This window comes from Nannospalax galili, unplaced genomic scaffold (assembly GCF_000622305.1).
Source record: "Nannospalax galili isolate Female #2095 unplaced genomic scaffold, S.galili_v1.0 scaffold180, whole genome shotgun sequence".
Classification (NCBI taxonomy): domain Eukaryota; kingdom Metazoa; phylum Chordata; class Mammalia; order Rodentia; family Spalacidae; genus Nannospalax; species Nannospalax galili.
In genome coordinates this window covers 3650177-3670258 of record NW_008348199.1, presented here as the reverse complement: position 1 = coordinate 3670258, position 20082 = coordinate 3650177, and the positions used below count along the sequence as shown (strand labels likewise).

General features: G+C 46.3%; 1 protein-coding gene across 3 annotated transcripts in view; it reads right to left on the bottom strand.

The window, feature by feature from the left end:
* Tcf20 (transcription factor 20) overlaps positions 1-10515 on the bottom strand; it is a 42162-nt gene extending 31647 nt beyond the window's left edge. For all 3 annotated transcript variants that reach the window (XM_029569184.1, XM_029569185.1, XM_029569186.1), the window contains exon 1: positions 4747-10515. In XM_029569184.1, the coding sequence (XP_029425044.1) occupies positions 4747-10479 (5733 nt within the window). In that variant the 5' untranslated portion in view covers positions 10480-10515. The remainder of the gene's footprint in view (positions 1-4746) is intronic.
* Positions 10516-20082: the final 9567 nt, after the last annotated feature.

Sequence of the window (20082 nt, the reverse complement as noted above, 5' to 3'; positions counted from 1 at the left end):
AAAGCTGGGTGGGCAGAGAGAAGTACTGGAGTTAAGAGCAGAGACTAGGAGTCAGAGCAAAGCTTCGGGGGACTTTGGGGGTTGGGGGTGGAAATGGCAGCCTCAGCCTTTCCAGGACAAGAGCTACCGATGCTAAAAAGCACAGACAGGAATTAGAAGGGCGTGCAGAATAATGGCTTCATTCTACAGTCAACAATAAAAGCTAACTTTCTGACTTGATTTCTTTTGTTTTTTCAAGACAGGGTCTCCTGGAACCACAGATGGCCTCCATCTCACAGAGATCCACCTGCCTCTGCCTCCCAAGTGCTGGGACTGAAGATGTGGCCACCACGCCTGGCCTTCAGACTTGATTCTGATGTATTAGTATGAATTTTCATCTTTCATGTACTTAATATTTTTACATTTGTCAAATCATGTTTCCTAGGCTTTTTTTTTAAAGTAGTATTTAAATTTTTTTATTTACTTATTTTTTTATTTTATCTGTATGAGTGGTTTGCCTGCATGCATATAATACACTCCACATGCATGCAACGTCAGCAGAGACCAGGAGGATGTCAGATCCCCTGGAACTGGAGTTACAGATGGGTGTTTGCCACCATGTGGGTACTGGGAACCAAACTTGGGTCCTTTGCAAGTGCTCATAACCTCTAAGCAATCTCTCCAGCCCTTTGCTTTGGCTTTTTGAGAGTCTCACATGGTCCACATTAGCCTTGAACTTATGATCTTCCTTCTTCTGAGATTATAGGTGTATACCTCCTTAATTAACAATTTTTAAATCATATTTTAAAATATACAACAGAAAGTCAGGTAAGGTGGTGCACATCTATAGTCCCAGTACTCAGCAGTTTAAAGAACAAGGGTTGTCAGAGAATACATAGACCTACTCCAAAACAGTAACAAAAAATTAATACTGTGAAGTAAATTAAGGAAAATTTTGGTCTGTTGCATAGGGGGAAGTAAATTATCTGTTATCTGAACTTATGTTAAAAATAAATCTTGGGGCTGGAGAGATGGCTCAGTGGTTAAGAACACTGGCTGCTCTTGTAGAGGAACCACATCTGGTTCTCAGCACCCACATGGGGCTAACACCCATGGGTAACTCCAGTTCCAGGGGATCGGACACCCTCTTCTGGCATCCGAGGGCACTGCATGCAGGTGGTGCCCATATGTAGGCAAAACACTTATAAGCATAAAATTAACAGAATTTTTATTTATGCTTTTGTTCATTCATTCATTTGTGTTTGAGGCAGGGTCTCCCTAGAGTCTCAGCTGGCCTGCAACTTGCTATGTAGACCAGGTGGGCCTGAATCTCACAGAATCCTGCCTGCCTCTGCCTTCTGAGTACTGGGATTAAAGGTGTGTGCCACCATGTCCAGCTTAATAAAATATTTAAAAAAACCAAAACTTTAAATATAATCTTTAGTATACTGATTAAAAATTTTTATTAAAGGTTTATTTTTATTTTATGTGCATATTTTTACTTTATTTTGCTGCATGTGCATAAGTGTACTACATGTGTGCCTAGTATCCTTAGAGGCCCGAAGAGGACGTCAAATGACCTGGAAATAGAAATGCAGGAAGTGATCCTTTGTGTGGATGCTGGGAACTGAACTCATGAACAACTGACCAGCTTTCAAGGTACTGCAGGAATAAAACAGCATTTCATAGGAACTTTGGGCTACTGATCGTTTTGGTATTCTCTTTATAGGAAATATTAAACAAACAAACAAAAAAAGGTGCTATCTTTCCTATCAAAGGGCTAAATAAGACAGAACTTCTCATTTAATGTAAAGGAAAGCAGCTGGGCGTGGTGGCGCACGCCTGTAGTCCCAGCACTTGGGAGGCAGAGGCAGGTGGATCTCTGTGAGTTCAAGGCCAGCCTGGTCTACATAGTGAGTTCCAGTATAGCTCGGGCTATAGGGAGACCCTGTCTCAAAAAGACCGAAAGTAAATAAATAAATTAATGTAAAGCACTTCTGAAACAGCTGACACTGCAACTGTATTCTGAAAACAGTGTTCGCCACCTGAAGCACTGTTATTCTTTAGTTTAATTTTTATTCCATTTATTTACTTATTTACCTATTTATTTATTATGTGTGCATGTATACATGGGTATGTACATGCCAGGGTATGTACATGGAGGTTAGAGGACAACTGCAGGCTTTAGTTCTTCCCTTTCAGCGTGGGGGGTCTCAGGGCTCAAACTCAGGTCATCGGGCTTGGTGGCAAGCATCTTTACCCACTGAGCCATCCATCTCTCAGGCTCTGAAATGCTGTTAACTATTCAGTCACTGAAAGTTGTAAAGGGAGGGAAGACACACATTGACCTACTATATTTGGTGTATTTGCTCCAATTACAACATCGGATTTTATGTCAGGGTCACAGCTGAGACTAACGTTCTGAGTGGCATTTTAGGTGGCAGGCTCACTGTTCAGCCTTTCTGGGAAAGAACTATGATTTAGGGTAGCTGATTTAGGTGCCATTAACTTTCTATAACAGACATGGATTTAGGCTCAGAGTCTAGGGATTTAGCCTGATAATTCGTTACCAATAATCTGATTAGATATGGTGGACTAAAAATATACATCTATTCCCTACCCACAAAAGGGGGTGGTAAACTCATGAGGCTAGTGAGGACATGACAAATGTATGGAAAAGTATATACATTTTGAAAGCTGGACAGTGATTCAGTGGACTGGAGGGAAGCAGAGGGCAGAGTACAACAGAGGAGCCCCTAGAAAAATGGGGACCTTGTGTCACAGAACCTGAGAAGGCCAAGGCCCACAGAGAGGGTATGTGTGAGATGGGGCGAGAAATTAACATCAGCTCACCGTCTGAAGGAGGACTTAAGATCCCCTAACTCAACCCAATCTAATTAGGAAAACTGTCCTCACCAAAGGGCATTGGGTGTATAAAAACAAGTGTGAGGATGTCAAGAGTGTACACAACGAATCCTCTGTCCACATGGCAACACTGCTTCAAAAGAATAAATTAGTTATTTATTATGTGTGTGAGTGCACTGCCTGCAAGTACGTGAGTGCACCTGTGTATTCAATGCCTAAGAAGAGGGTGTCAGATCCCCTGGAACTGGAGGTACAGATGGTTGTGAGCTGCCACGTGGGTGCCGGGAACTGAATCTAGGTCCTCTGCAAGAGTAGCCGGTGCTCTTAACCACTGAGCCATTTCTCTGGCCCCTCAAATAATTATTTTTTAGCATCTCTGTTTTTCTTTAATGGATGGCCAAGGATAACTAGATTTTTTAATCATCTCTAACAACAAAGGAAACAGAAAATAAAAAAACTTAAAGGTACTAAAAAAATAAAATTATACCTGTTAAGTAAGCTGATTTTTTAAAAAATCAGTACAAAGAAGCAGTTCAAAACATCAAAAATAAGTAAATAAAAGGTAGAGAACAAAGTAGAAGCCTGGTAAAATTAGAAGAAAACAACAGAAACACAAAGCTGAGGAGGAGAACCCTCACTAACAGGAGGGAGACAGTGGGACTAGAGGACACAGAGGGAAGGGAATTGCCAAGAAGAAACAACAGGACAAATTTCCCAGACAGAAAGCTATGAGAGAACACATGGAAAGATTCAAAATAGCCTGCATGACAGATGAGGAGCCTAGTCAAAGCTTAGCACTGCGAGAGCTTGTCCCCAGGGAAGATGAGAGCCTCAAACCTTTCAGAAAAGAAAAGCTGAACTCAAAGGCCTGACACTAGAACAGCCCCAGCATTCTCCACTGCCAACACTAGAAGGCGCAGGACAAGTGAGGAGTAAGGAATCCAAGAGAATGAAAGCTCCACTAAATCTAGAACCCCACACCCAGCCAACTCTCTAGTAAGCACAAGGGTGGGCTAACGACACAGCCAAAGGACGAAGCAGTCCACTAAATAAAGTAGCATTTTAAGAAACAGAAAGAGATGGGACTAGCAGGGGGTTAACAGAGACGTGGAGATGAAGATGAGGATGATGAGCCACCCCAGGACAAGCATCATAAAACAGACCTAGAAGAATCAGTATCCCAGTTGCAAAGTACAATGAGAAAGATGGAACTCAAGAAGACAAGTAAATGAAAATACAAGTCATCACCTAAAGCAAGCGCTGCAGTCCCAACACCTGGGTAGCTGAGGCAAGACGGTGACGGTGAGACCTTGCCACCAAATCAAATCAAACCAAATACAATCATACTATATTCTGTGGATATCCCAAACACTGAAAAGGGATTTTTACAAATCAATGACTAGGGGCTGGAGAGATAGCTCAGTGGTTAAGAGCACTGGCTATTCTTGCAGAGGACCCAGGCTCGAATCCCAGGGCCTACATGGCAGCTACAGCCCTCCATGACTCCAGTTCCAAGGGATCCAGTGCCCTCTTCTGTCTTCCACGGGCACCTACGCACATGCAGGGAATATACTCATACACATAAAAAAGAAAAAAAGATAAAAAAAATCAACGACCAAAATAAACAGCACTAAATTGTACTCAGAAACTACCAGAGGCTACTTCTGAAAGCTGTACTGTTAAAGGTGAATGACCCTGAGATGCAGGGAGCAGTGTTGAGAAGGGGTAAAGCAGAAACCCTTATTTCCTAAAACGATAACTTTGCAACATGTAGACACATTACTGAAAAAAATACTTTATTTTCTGTCATGGAAAGAATTTGTGATATGCAAGATAAAGACCAAGGTGTAAGAAACAAAACCAGAACTGAACAGCCCAAACCCTCGGAGCTCCCTCACTCACCATCTCTCTGGCGATTTCCAGCGCTTCCTGTAGGCCATAGAGCCTGCCGCACACCAGGTAGATTCCGTTGGCCCAGAGAATGCAACCCTCATGGACCCAAAATTCGTTGCTGTCAAGAGGTAGTTCAGGGATTTGTAGCTCCAGCTCGGGGCCACCTTCCGAAGTGGTGGGTGCAGAGGGCTTTGAGTCCAAAGCGGTCTTTTCACTGCTGCCGTCAGCTGCGGCTTTTTTACAAGGGAGCCCCCTGGACAGGGACCGAGGGCCTCCAACACAGTCTTCTGAGCGGTGGCGCCGCTTGAACCGAGGATGCGCGGCCAGGCTCCTCTGCTCCTTCTGCTGCTGCTGCTGTTCCTCCTCCTCCTCAGTGTCCGTCTTGGAACCATTGGAAGCACTTTTGTGCCTAACCTTGACCTTGCTCTGCATTTCTGTGGCTCTCTTAGGAGGTGGATTCTTCGGGAGAGTGGCTGCATAATCTTGGGGATAAAAGGGTCCAAAGAGGTCACCCATGTTGCGGTAACTGGCCCACTTGCCACAAAGACAGCAGACTAGGTGCCCCATAACAGAGGATTCTGTCACAACAGGCCCCTGCAGCATGAAGGACGAAGCTGGGAGCACTTTGCTTTCCGTGCTGCTGGGGGGAGGAGTCAGAGACCTCTGACCCTTACGGCTCCTCACCAATTTGGTCTGCTCTTCTTCTTCGGCATTGATGATTGTACACACAGCTCCAAGTTCACACTTATTTACTACATGGATATAAGGGAAAAAAGACTTGTTCTTGGCATCGGTTTTATCCAGAGGCTGCGTGGCGTACTTGAGCTTGATCTCCGGCTCTTGGGGCTCTACGATGGGAACTGCTTGTTTGGTTTTCCGCTTTCTTGGCTGGGCCCCAGGCTTCCTTCTCTCCCTCCGCTGCCTCTGCTTTTTTGGCTTTGGTTCTCCATCTGCAGAACCTTCTGGAATTTGAGGGGGCTGGGGGGGTGGAGGGGGTGGCTGCTGCTTCTTCTGCTTATTCACACTACCGATGGGTCTCCCCTTCTTCTTTCCTGATGGGAAATACCCCTTCGGGGGGAAACTTTCTTGTTTGGGTGAAATCGTGACTGTCTCATTCTCTTTCTCTTCAGTCTTGGGGTTTGCCTCTGGGGCCAATACGCCCAATGGAGCTACATTCTTTGAGTCAGGAAAGATTAAAGGCGCTGCCCCACTCAGGGAACCATCTGGTCTCCCTTGGTTGCCACCAAGCTTCTGTGAGGTTGTGGATGCCACGGTACTGGGGGGCTCCTTTCCAGTAGGAACCGTTTCTTTGTGTGCCTCTGTCTTCACTTCATCATCCCCACCGCCATGCCACTCTTCTGAAGGCCTGGGAAGTGGCTTCTCAGCACTTGACTCCTGGTTCACTGCACTGACCAGGTCAGAGGCCACCTCACCTTTTCTCTTCTCCACCTCCGCCTCCTGAGTAGCCACAGGCCCGCCCTCAGGAGGACCACTCTTCAGAGACAGGATGTCATCCAGTGTGACTGTGTCTCCCCCAGCCTCAGCACTGTTTGTAGACGCACTTCTCCTAATGTTTGGAGATGTGATCTTCTGAACTATAGCTTCCAATTTCAATCCCCGTCCCTTCCGTGGAGGCAGTATTTTGGTCTTAGCAGGGCTCGTGAGCGTGACAGCAGGACAGTTTCTGTTATCTGGGTTTGGCATGTCCTTGGAGGAATCTCTCTTAGCGACAGACTTGATATCCTGACTGTGAGAAAGATGGGCATAGGAATTGTATGCCTTATCGGCACTGTCCTTTGATGGGTGAAGGAGGCGCCCTTTATCTTCAGTGTTACTATTCTTTACATCTTGTGACTGTCTCTTACTGGGAATGGGGGAGATAAAGGAGCGGACACGCCTCCGCATGATTAAGGGGTTTTGAGAAGAATGATCCTCTTGGCCCGGAAGCCGTAGCATCACATTAGGTTTGGATGACTGTGCAGACTCAGCTAGCCCATGTCCATCTGTCTCATGGGGGGGCCCATACCGTTTTTGATTAGATATTCCTGGAGGACCACTGCTTTTGGCTGGAGAAGTTTGCCGAGAAAGATCCCAACAAGACTCTTGTAATTTCTGAGAGCCATGCTTCAATTCCATGCCTTTGGTAGGCAGACCATCATTCGACAAGAGACAGCGCCCAGCTTCCTGAGTACTGGGGTCATGGTATGTCCCTACTGGTGGGCCATACATCATACCATCTTTGTCATTTTTCAGGGGGCTCCGTACCCTGTCAAGAAACTGCTGCTGCCGTGGGCTCTTCCGTGACCCTTCTTGCCTATGCTGTGCAGCAGCAATCACTCCCTGAGCAGAACTGCTGCTCCAATCTTTATACTCCTCTTGTTGCGGCTGGTACATCTGTCTCTTATAATGGAGCTGAGAATTCAAACCTGTACTGGGGTCCCCGTAAGCATGAGCCCGGGCATTTGTGTGGTAAGCAGAGGCCAGGCTTTCGGAGTTGGGAGAAAAAGGAGCATGTAATGAACTCCTATTGGCCCTCTCTGAAAAAGTCATGTGGGGGTTCATGTGGTGAGGGTCTCCTCCTGGGCCTCTGCTCCTGCCAGGAGACATCTTCAATTTTTCTGCAAAGTCCTGGTACTGAGAAGGGGACCGACCCCTCATGGCCTCCCGACTACCAATTCTACCAGGGACCCGCCGCATTGGCGTGGACCTGCTGTCTTGAGGGCCATAGTCCGAAAGGGAATCATGGGCTGCTCCAGGGCTGGCATTACCACGGTAAGACTCATGCTTGATGCTAGCAGGATGGCAGTGGTCTCCAGATTTTTTGTTGAAACTAGCTTGGGACTTAGACTGCTCAAAATCTTCCTCTTTTATCTGCCCACTCTGGGACTTCAGCTTTGTTTCCATGGACACCAACCCACCTGGAAGAATGACTGACTGACTTAAACTTGGGTTGAGACGTTCGCTCCTCCCAATTCTGGTGTCAGCACCCATGTGCCCCAATGAGTGAGCCCCTGGGTCCCTGACGATCTGTCTTAGTGGAGAAATATCACAGATCACTGATCTCCTCTCAGAAAGGGAGCCCCCAGGCTCATGGGCTGATGATGGGGGTTCTATCTCAAACTTTCTGGGAATGGGGTAGTCAGCCAAATTGATCTGTTTCATTTCAGAAGCTGTACTGCTAGATTTCCTTTCCCAGGGGCCCCAGTGGGGATTTTCTAACAGGGAGCCAATGCTCTTGTTCAGAAGGCCCCTGCTGGCTAATTCATTGGTTTGACTAACTAAGATGTTGGGCCTCGCAGTTCCTTCTAGGCCACCGGCCATACCCTGATGCTCCTGAGCACTCCTAGAATACCTCCTGTCAGGGTGGTGGTGGTAGCCCTGAAGTACTTCCTGCAGGAGGCTTGGAAACTTCTCATTTCTACCCTTTCGTTCCCCGTGGCCAGTAAAATCCCCCTTTTCTTGCCCTGTAGGATACTGAGGAAAACCACTGACATTTCGTGGTACAGCTGGCCCAAAGCTCTCTTTGTAACTGTAGCGCAAGCTTCCAGGAGACTTGCTAGGCTCAGTCCTGCCTGTGAAACTTGGGCCCACTGCAGTGTGGCTACTCTGGCCATTTCCCTCGCCATTATGGCTGGAGCTGCTGTCTCCATTCTTGCTCCCTTTGCTCCCTCCTCCTGGAGGGTCTGGCTGTGGAAGTGACGTGTGGCTGGCTTCCTTTACCCCGCTGGTGCTAGGTGGCCTCTGGCTGGCAGCAGGATCTTCCTCTTGGGAGCCTTTATCTTGTCCACCAGGTTTTTCTACCCGACCTGTCATGGCTTCCCGGGAGACAATCACCCCGACTGTCTTCTCATTGACTTTCGTGTTCCCCTCGGATGACAGTGGTGCATCCTTAGCACCCGGGGAGGCAGCTTCTTCTCTAGCTGCAGGACTGGCACTGAGCCTGGGAGGCTCGTTCTGAGCACCTTGTGCTGGTGAGGAGCCTGCTTTCTCAGAGGTTCCACACTTGTAAGTGGTGTCCGAGCTAGTGCTCTGACCACTCAGCTGCCTGACTCTCTCACCTTGATCTTCCGAACTGCTGGAACAACCTCCATCCAAAGACTCTGCCATGGGGGACTTCAGTTGCTCCTCAGCTTGTGAGGAGCCTTCTGAGTTTGTGCAGCTGTCTGCTTTCTTGGATGAGGAGGGCCTCTTGGAGGTCTTCTTCTGAGGTGTCAAGGCATCAGAAAGTAGCATGTGCTGAACAGTGTTAGGGAGATTGGCCACTTGAGTACTGAGAGCACTCAGACTGCTCAGCCCAGGATCTGTCAGCCGCTTTTCTGGCAGCCCTTCTAGCCCAAACCCTTTGAAGCTGGCAGCATGAGAATTCGGACTGGGCATCATAGACGGGGTTGGACTGAGTTGAGGCATCAGCTGTAAAATTCGGTTTCTGGAGCCCATGGGCACACTGCTTTGCCCACACTGGAGACTCTCCCCACTCTGCATGAGAGGAGAAGGGGTAGAGCTACAGCTTGGTGACTGAACCACAGAGGCGGCAGGAGAAGGGTTAGAAATGGGGCTGAAGTTCTGGTGAAACTGCATGGGGGACCTCACAGGAACGTCAGGCTGGTTGTACTGCCCCACCTGGCCTTGAAGGGGCAGTTTTGTGGCAGCATTGGTGTACTGCATCACATGCTGAGAGGGATGCTGCTGCTGTGGCTGTTGCTGCTGCTGCTGTGGCTGTTGCTGCTGCTGCTGCGGCTGCTGCTGTTGCTGCGGCTGCGGCTGCTGCTGCCCCTGCTGGGCTGCTTGGGGAATCTTTGCCTGTTCAAAATTTTTCACAGACTGTGGCTGATAGCTGTAATTTGATTGTGTTCCGTAAGCCTGAGCATTAGAACCCACATTGTGCCCTTCGTACTGGGATCCAGCATTCACACTGTAACTGCCATCATAGCTCTGTCCAGACTGACTGAAACGCTGTGGTGAAGGAAAGGAGGAGGAGGAGGAAGAGGAAGCAGAAGACTGGTAGTGTTGGCCAAACTGACCCACTCTTAACTGGTACCCAGCAGCAGAGGATGGCAGGGTTGAAGGCCGCTGCATTGGCTGTAGATGGGACGAGCCAGAGGCTGGCTGGCCAGTGGCTTGAGGCAGAGGCTGATGGGATTGGTAAAGCTGTTGTCTCAACTGCTGTACTTGCTGCTGCTGCTGCTGCTGTTGCTGCTGCTGCTGCTGTTGCTGCTGCTGCTGGCTGGAGGCCTGCTGTTGGTACTGAGCACTCCCAGGAGAGAAAGGCCCTGTGTAATCCTGCTGATAATGAGACACACCACCAAGGGCAGAGTGCTGTGCTTGAAATTGGCTCACATGACCCTCACTCCCATACTGATTGCCAAAGCTGCTCCCCTGGGGAGGTCCGTAGCTCTGCACAGGCCCAGAAGGCCTTCGCTGAGGTGGCTGCGGGGTTCCTGCTGCCACGGGGTCTTTGCCGCCTGCCATGTAGTAGAAGTCTCCAGCTTCTTTTCTGAAACCCTGGTAGCTCTGATGGCCAGAGGTCTCGCTGGCCATTGCTGTAGCAGCAGCTGCTGCTCCTCGCCGTCCACCACCACTGCCACCACCGGAGCCACTGCTGCCACCACCTGCGCTCCCGAAATTCTGGAACATCTGGGCCTGACGAGAGCTGAACTCTTCTATACGGGATGAGCTGTGTACCTCCTGTGGGTAGCTCTGCTGGTTTCCGTGGTAACTGCTTTGCTCCCGAAAGGACTGCATACTGTTCAGCAGCACAGCAGCAGGCCAACAGCCCTCCTGGAAAAGGAAGAAAAGAAAGAAAGGCATGAGACATGCATCTGCTCCATACAAACAAAATCAAGCCTAAGACAACCTGGATGACCAGATGAAGCTGGCTGCTTGAATCTCATCTCCCTTTTCTTATTCTATTTCTGATAATGTAGAAAAGCAGACAAATGGTGTAAAGAACGAAGCAGGAGTCTCATGTAATGAAAGACATACTGGGTGGATGCGGACTCAGATACACTCTTTAAAGAATTTCATTATTAGATAAATAAGCCCAGCCCCCGTCCCCCAGCCCCTATTCAACTGGGTTAAACATCAGGATGTGTCATTACTGGCAATGAGACACGATTTTTAATTAATCTTTCAGTTATAATGGGGAATGGTGAGAAAAGCACTTTCATTTATTAGACTGACTACTGAACTGAGGGCCCTCAATGAGTCGGCTCTTCCACTGGCCTTCCACCCCGCCAACCTCCCCTAGGCAACAGGAAAAAGAACTGTCCTGAGAACCGAAAGCCATTTCCTCAGGTTCAAATGCATGCCACTGCAGGTTACCACAGTTACCAACCTGCCTGTGATGACTAGTGACCCTGGAACACTCAACTCTTCACTGTGGACTCCTTCTACTGCAGTCAAGCACACCACCATCAGAGCTGACCTTTGCTTGACAAACGGCCCTTCTCAAGCACTACCCTCAACCCCCAGGTGACAAAGGGCTACATACAGGCAGAGAACAGCACTGACTAGTCTTTCAGACTCTTTTTTTTGGAGGTTTGCAAGGAGTTTCAGTGCCTCTAATCTCTACATGGCTTTTCACTTGCCAATCAAATATTCAGTTGTCATTGCTGTTCTTATGATGGAGAATCTAGAGAACCCCAAAAAATAAGAGTTGAAAAGAGTATCAAGGGCTAGAAAGATGGCTCAGAGGTTAAAAGCACCTGCTGCTCTTGCAAAGGACCTGGGTTCAGTTGCCAGCACCCATATCAGGTAGTTCCGGAGGATACAACACCCCCTTTGGGCCTCTGGACATGCAGCAAACACTCATAACACATAAAATAAAAAATCTTAAGTAAATATATATGTGTGAACGTATGTATGTATGTATGTACGTACACACACACACACACACACACACACACACACGCAGCCTAGGACCCAAACTTTCCAGAGTAGTCTGACTGGGCTACCACCTTTACAGTCTCTTTGCTAACGTATCATCCTCTTGTTTAATCAAGAGCTGACTTTATTTTTCCTTTTGCTTGGGTTCATCTCCTCAGAGTCAGAAGAGGACAAGGACAAGGACAAACTTCTCCAAATGACTAAAAATCAATTGTTTAAAAGAGAAGTTATAGGCTAGAGAGATGGCTCAGTGGTTAAGAGCACATACTGCTCTTTCAGAGGACCAGGGTTCAATTCCCAGCACCCATATCAAACAGCTCACAACTGCTTTTAACTTTAGTTGCCAGGGGATCCAACACCTCTGGCTTCCTGCACTCATGTGCACACAGCCACATTCCGACACTTACAAATACACATAATTGAAAATTGGGGAAAAAACAAAGTTATGAAGCATATGAGCTAACCCTAACACAGTTTTCTTACAGGGGCTTATGAAGTTAGTTTCTTAGTCCCTCTCAGAGGGGGCTGAAAGGTACAGCCTACAGGAAACTCTGGGATCATACTCACCATCTCCTTGGTCCTGGGCCAAGCCATTAACATTTTTATACAAGACCTCTGTTCCACTTATCAAGCTCCCCTTCATACAGACAACCGACCCCCCTGCCACCCCTCACAGCCACATGGCTTACCCTCACCTCTCTGCAGTCTCTGGGAAGCAAGCATTACCTTACAGCAAGGCCTTCCCCTGTCCATCCTATTTAAAATAGCTAACTACACATCTTTACCTTGGTTCCTTCTCCTTCCCCTTTTCTGTCCCCCCTCTCCCAGGATAGATGCAGTACAGTCTAATAAATGAAAGCAAAATAATGTTTACTGTTGTCTGCCCCTTGAGAGTAAAATGTAAACTCCTAAAGGGCAGAGACTGCTGTTCCTCACTATGCTCTTCGTGTCGTTCAAAGAATAGGGAGCAGACAGCAGACACTCTGCATGGATTCTTAAATGGTTTAAGAAGGAGGCCTTACAGAACTAGGCTCGAACTGAGTGATGCCAAGAGGGCAAGAAAAGTGCAGTATGATCACTCTAGGGCAGGGCGTGGTGGCACACGCCTTTAATCCCAGCACTTGGGAGGCTAGGCAGGAGGATCTCTGTGAGTTCAAGGCCAGCCTGGTCTACATAGTGAGTTCCAGGACAGCTAGGGCTACAGGGAGACGCTGTCTCAAAAAAGACCAAAGAAAACATGATCACTCCAAAAGTATGCTCACTCTAAAAGCAAGGCTGGAGGGTGCTGACAAGCTGCCTGTAAGATCCTATGGGTCCAATTCTAAGAAAAACACCAACTTGAGTGCACATGAGGACTGAGGAAAGACCTCAGAAGCAGACACCACATGGAGATGAGCAGCCCAGCCTCTAAAAGCCTGGCGCAGTCCTAAACACCTCGTGTCTGGCTAGACAGGGGCCGACTTCTTCACATCTGAGTATATACTCACATAACTCAGAGTTATCCTTTTAAACATTCATATACAAAAATCTCAGTGCCTAAAGGAAACCATTTCTTAGCACCTTCAAAAGTCTCTTCAACAGAAAGCCATTTCTCCCTATGAGTCTGCTGGGAACAGTGTGTTTCTATTTACGTGTTCAATATAATGCTTGATATTGTTCCAGCAATTACATGTAGTAACTCAATCCTCACAAGACCAGCAATTTCACTTTACAGAAGAGTAAACTGAGGCACAGATTTCACCAAGTTTCTGAGGGCCTCGTGTGGCCGTACAACAGGCCACGTTTGTCACACACACTATATTACCCAGAGGATTGTTTACCAGGTCAATAACAAGTCTCAGCCTCTCAGATCAGCCTTGAAGGCAGAAGCTGCCAACAGAATCGCCTCTCATAGGACATAATACTGTTCCAGCCGATTCTCCACCTCCTCTAGCTTCTCTGTGACAGTCAAGAACAACTCCATTCACGTGAGTTTCTCCTGTGGGCAGCGTACTTCTGTTCTAGTTCTTAAAGCCAGTGGCCTTCTCTAGATAATAAAGTAGGGCTGATGTGGGCTAAACTGAACAAAAACAGTAAGTTTATCAGTTCACTGAAGGAAAGGAGAGTTGTCTCCAGAGACAATCTCTATAAATAATGTTGTTTAGTTAACTCTTCTGTAAATAAAGCTAGGCTTCTGAAGGTTTGAATGTGTAACAGTGGTACCATTTGCTCCCTATTTTTCCTAAACAGGAGCCACTAAGAATTAAAGCCCACTTCAGACATCAGCAATCTGGCCTGGGCCTGCCTAGTTACCAAGAACCCCATCTCTACTGGGAAAGGAGTCACGGGAACAATTCCTCGGCAGGCCTGCTCCTAGCCCTCCCCTGTACACCTCTTTGTCTTGGATGATGTTCTTCTCTCTGTAGTAACAGTTTGAGGACCTGAAGAAAAAAATCCACAGTAGGATGGAGGGAATCCCTCCCCCAGGGCACACACAAAGTATCAGGACCAAAGAGTGCTTCCAAGTTTATCTTCCATAAGCGTGTCAAGTAAAGCAGAGAACAAACAAAAGACACACGTCATCATCAGCACATAAAACAAGCTAACAGATCGTCCCAATACCAATTTATCAAAAAAAAGAAAAAAGAAAAAAAAAAAATCAGTGTCAGTTTCAAAGCACTGTGATTACAAATGGCGAATGCCGACATTCCTTTGTTTGGTTGAACACAAGCACGTACTAAAGGAAACTCAACATCTTGCAGTCAGTCATCAATGAGGAATTTTCAGGTCTAACTGGAAGAGGTTTACTGACACACCTTTCTCCCTGTCTCTTTCCAAATTTTCTCACATACCATAACTTTTCACGTTTCAGGCCGGCCACAGAGGTATATTAGTGAGGTCTAGGATTCAGGCTTCTATATTCCAGACCGTCCCAGCTGCGGACTGCTCTCTGTCCTGATAGACAGCTGCTACCCTTACTGTCTTAAGAGAAAACCAGAACCAACTTCCACTGCCCTTCTGTCATTACCAGCATATTCCCAGGCCATTCTTTTCTCCACAAAGTCCTCTAAACTGTCTTCAAGAAAGCTCCCATCTTTCAAAGTGCAAGTAGGCTTAACCTGCTGACAGAAAGACAAATGATTCTCCTGCTTTAAAAACTGTTGGTCCTAGCCGGGCGTAGTGGCACACGCCTTTAGTCCCAGCACTGGGGAGGCAGAGGCAGGCGAATCTCTGTGAGTTCAAGACCAGCCTGGTCTCCATAGTGAGTTCCAGGTCAGCTGAGACTACAGGGAGACCCTGTCAAAAAGAAAAAAAAAAAAAAAAAAAATGTTGGTCCTTAAGACATCAACAACCTATACAGGTCTAGGCATGGCCACTGTAGTGACATACTGTCTGTCCTCCAGTTTAACTCATCCACCTTCAAACTAGCCAATACCCTAGGAGCGGCACCAAAGACTACAGACTGGCCCTGCCACCCTCTGGCTTCTAGCCCAGCTTGGAGACAAAGAGATCTGCTCTCCTGATCCCAACCAACAATTACTGAGGCTGGCAGGAGACTTCCCACCAAAGGGACAGTCCTGTCAGCTGTCTGACAACCTAAACATTTAGTCATTTTCTCTGAGCTCAGAAACTACTTCCTCTCAGGATACAGTAATAACTCCCTGTGATTTCCGGGCCAGAAAATGCCACTTCCCTTGTTTATTTCTCAAACTTTGTTCACCCTTTACAAACAACCCTTTTATTATTATTCGGCACTCTAGTCAAATCCACATCCCCTTTCCATGGCCTCTTCGGCAGATCAGAAGCTGGGGGACTATCTTTCAGAGCCTTTTCCAGCAGTTAGAACATGCAAAGAGAAGCACAAACGAGACGGAGACTGGGAAAAAGGAGAGGCCGATGTTCCCCATGGCAGCTGCAGCAGCGAGACTCCCAGCAGTTTCCCCACAAGCTCCTGATAATAACCACCTCGACAGTTCAGTTCAAGCCCATTAGGAGCTGCCTGACCTCTCTCCCAATCTTAGTTCTTCCCAAATTGGCTTAACTCTTAATTCATACGTGGAATATAAAGCTACTCTTACCCAAATGAGCTCTGCATGCTTCAGTTAAATGCTCCTGAGTTACTAGCTGAATGTGCCATCTGTTTTCTACTGGGACCCTCACTGATAAAGTTCCCTCATTCCTAGGATTTCAGAGTACACTACTATCACTTGGGGAGTGAGAGACTTCTATTTCATGCAATATGGCATACAACAGGGACTAAAAATTGTCCCTCAACAAAACACCTAGAAATGTCAACGTATACGACAAAACTGCAAGAAATACCCAAGATTCAAGAGTAGGAAACAGGAAGATGGGATGGGGTCTGCGGCACTCAATAACCATTATGGTGGGAATCTAATGACTGGGAAGCTAGAACTAAAGCCTGGTCCTCTTCTGTTGGAACAGTGAGATACATCAGTCGTAATGGTTCTACCAGTGTGGCATGTGGTAGGAATAGTTTACAAAGATGACAGCATGCAATTGTTCTTAGGCAGTCACCAATTTATTTTCTTTATTTTTTTTATTCTTCTCAGGCAGGGTCTCACTGTTGCCCATATTGGCCTGAAGCTCACAGCAAACCTCCTGTCTCCACCTCCTGAGCACTGGGATTACAGGCATGAGCCAAGAAGTCTGGCTCCATTCACTCCCAACAGCAAAGATAACACTGCTCTTCGCCCACTGCTGCTTTAGAGCAAGGCCCAGCTCATCTCCTGCACATAGTGCCCTGCCTGGTCACAATCCTGACCTGTCCTAACCTGCCTCTCCAGTCCTTCATGGCCATGTAAATTTTCTTGACCTAGCAGAATGGTCCTCCCAAGTTCTCTGTCATGGTACCAGTCAACAAGAAAGGGAAAGCCTTCCTCTACTTGCCACTTTGACAACCTAGTGCTCCCCAGTCCCACCCCGACGTGGTCTCTGGCATCTTCCTGGCAGTTCCTGCTTTTTTGATCCAACAAGCCTGCTCAGAAGTCCCTCTGAGCTATCACCCCTTTCACCTTGGAGCCTTCTCTGAAACATCCCTAGGCCCATAAATGCCTTCCTAACCTATCAGGTTACACCAGCCTCAGGACCCCAGAGCCCTGAGATCACTGAAATGTGATCTCTATAAGCTTTCCTTAAAGCAAAGAATTCCTTGGTTTTAAGTGAAACCAGACAATAAAGTGTACGTACCTTTAACCAGTATCTAAGGCATGTGCTATAAAGCAATAATAATTACCAAGTATTAACCAACTGCCACATGTCAGGCTGTCTGGCTTTCATGTGTATGTATATATTAATAATAACGAACATGGGGGGGGCTGCTAAATTATGACATGTTCTAAGTCATTTTTCTAGGACAAACTGAAAGCTGGTAACTCATTTTTTTTAATTCTAAAACTCACAATCCTTTCCCTACACCTTTGCTTCCTGTGGAGAAGCAAAGAATAAATACCCTGAATCCATGGTGGCTTCTTGTTTGTTTAGAATTCTGACAAACAACCTGGGTCAAATCTGAATTAATGGTGCTACTGCTGAGTTACTACATGCCTAACACATGCTACACCTGCTAGTTGGCACTGTACATAAATGTTAATGCATTCAGTCCTTACCACAACCTGCTGAAGCTCAGAGAAGTTAAGTAAGTAAAACACATGTCTCATAAACAGAAAGACAGACTATGAAATGCCCACTCCAGAATCCAGGCTACATTTCTGGCAGAAGCCTTCCCCAAACCAGCAGCCAGACAGTGCTTGCTGTGCTCACAATTAGGAGCATAAGAAAGCAATCTCCTTAAACCTGGATGGATCTGTATCATCTGCTTCATGTGTAAGTAGATTAGGCACATGTATCATGTAAATGAAGTAGATGAGGCACATGTATGTGCCGTGACCTGTCTGCCTTTTCATAGTCTATACCCAGCTTGCACACATTGAATCTAGCTTGCCCTCAGTGACTGACCCTTAGAGTAAGGCAAGGTGCTGAGCCCATTGGTGGCTCCCTGACTTGAGAACTTCAAATAGGAGCCTGGAACAGCTTAAGTCAGCTGGAATTCACAACTTTGCAATCTACGGGAAAAGAAACCTACCAGAATGCTGTAGCTATAAGAAATTTGCTCTAAAAGACTTTATGTCAGCCATGGAAGCTGTGTAAATAGACATCCATCTTCAACATAATCATGCAGGCCAAAAGTGAAGACATTAATTTATAGTTGTTAAATTTGTTGGGGTTTTTTGTTGGTTTGTTTGTTTTGAGACAGGTTCTCCCTGTAGACCCAGATGACCTAGAACTCACTATGGCCAGGCTGGTTTTGATCTCACAGAGATCTGCCAGCCTCTGCCTCCTGAGTGCTGGGATAAAAGGAATAAGCCACCATGCCCTGCTCAGCACTATTAAATGTTTAAAACATAAAGCCAGGCCTGGTGGCACACCCAATACTTGGGAAGTTGAGGACAGAGGATCAACATGAATTTGAGGCTAATCTGGACTATATTTGGAGCTCCTATCTCAAAAAGCCAATCTCAATTCTTTATTCCAAAAAAAGTTTTAAGAGATCATATCCCATCTGGTAAGCTTAGGCTGAGGGCAGCACAAATAACAAAAGCAGCATGTGTTTTTTAAAACAACAAACTGGCAATAACTTTCAAAACAACAACAAAACCCAACAGACTGTTGCAGTGGGGTCTGAAAAAGAAAAAACCTCCACTCTAAGTCTTTTATCACTTGAAATGATTAAGCAAATAATGGTGTATCTAAGATACTTAAAGAAACAGTGTAAGCTGGGTGTGGTGGCTCTTGCCTTTAATCCAAGCACTCAGGAGGCAGAGGCAGCTGGATCTCTGTGAGCTCAAGGCCAGCTTGGTCAGCTGGGGCTATGGGGAGACCCTGTCTCAAAAAGACCAAAAAATAAATAAATAAAAATAAGTAAATAAATAAGAATAAATAAAAGAAACAGTACAAGAGAGATGGCTCAGCGGTTAAGAGCACTGGTTACTCTTGCAAAGGACACAGGTTCAGTTCCCAGCACCCACGTGGTGACTAACTGTCTGAAACTCCAGATCCAGGGGAATCCAATGCCCCCTTCTGGCCTCCATGCATTGCATTCACTGGTGCACTTAACATAATGCATGTAAAACATTCAAACACATAAAATAAAAATAAATTCATAAAATAGTAAGTTTTTTAAATAGTACAAAATCATTCCTAGTAATTGTGCAAGACAGACGTGCTTATTATCGGCACACCTGTGCCAACTGCATCTGGAAACACGTTTATGAAACTGGAGCAAAGGCAATGATGCAGCAAGATGACTTTGACTGTCCACACAGCAGGACTGTGGGTGCATCTTACCATGTCCATTTCTATTCATTTTAGTGTTTGTGGATAAAATAGTCTCTAAAATTTTCATTGAACTTTTAAATTTTACTACCGGTAAGATGACTCCACAGGTAAAGGGAAAGGGACTTGCTGTGCAAGCCTGGTGACCTGAATTCAATCCCTGGAATCACTATAAAGGTAGAAGAGCGATCTGACTCCAAGAAGTTGTCTTTTGACCTCCACACAAGCCATAGCAGGCCTGCCACCAAAGGCAAATAATAAAAATTAAAAGTGCTTAAAAGTATACTCCTTACACTACTGAACCTTACTCGATCCCAACAATATCTGTGCTCCAATCTGTTTTTACAGACAGCAAAACCCAGAGCCAACACTGTACAAACTTCAGACACTGCATCCAAGCATGCAGGCATACAGAATCACTGACCCAGAGCTACCTTTTAGAACTAGACTTAAAAACATCTGAATTCCCTCCCCTACTACACCACACAGAGGGCAGGCCTTTTTTTTTCTTTTTTTTTCTTTTTTTTTTTTTGACAAAATCCTCAAAAGCCCAGAGGCTAAAGCATCCCACAAGCCTTCTCTTACCTACACAAAATCAGCTCCTTGACTGACTGCAGTTGCCATCCAGCCCCAAGCCCAACCAATGCTAGCTGTCTTATACATAGGAGCATTTCAAGATCACTTCATATAACCACATCTGAGATAAGGATGGCTCAAAAGTACCCAAAAATGGGGCAGGATGACTAGGGGCATGGCACCCTGTGCTAACTGGAGCTCCCTCTCAGACTGTCTGAACTGTTGACCTGAATTTTCCTTCTCATTTAAAGGTTGTTACAGTACAGGATTTCTGGAAGCTTTTGGACAAAAGGATTATCGATAGCAAATAGTGCTGCCACCTACAGGCAACAATGTTTCACTCTATAATTTTTCAATGTAACTTTGTTTTGGTTTTGGTTTTTTGAGACAGGGTCTCCCTGTAGCCCCAGCAGGCCTGGAATTGGCTATGCAACCAGGCTGGCCTCAATCTCACTGAGATCCACCTGCCTCTGCTTCCCTAGTGCTGGGATCAAAGGTGTACGCCACCATATCCAACTTCAATAGTTTTGAATTAAAAGTCTAGATACC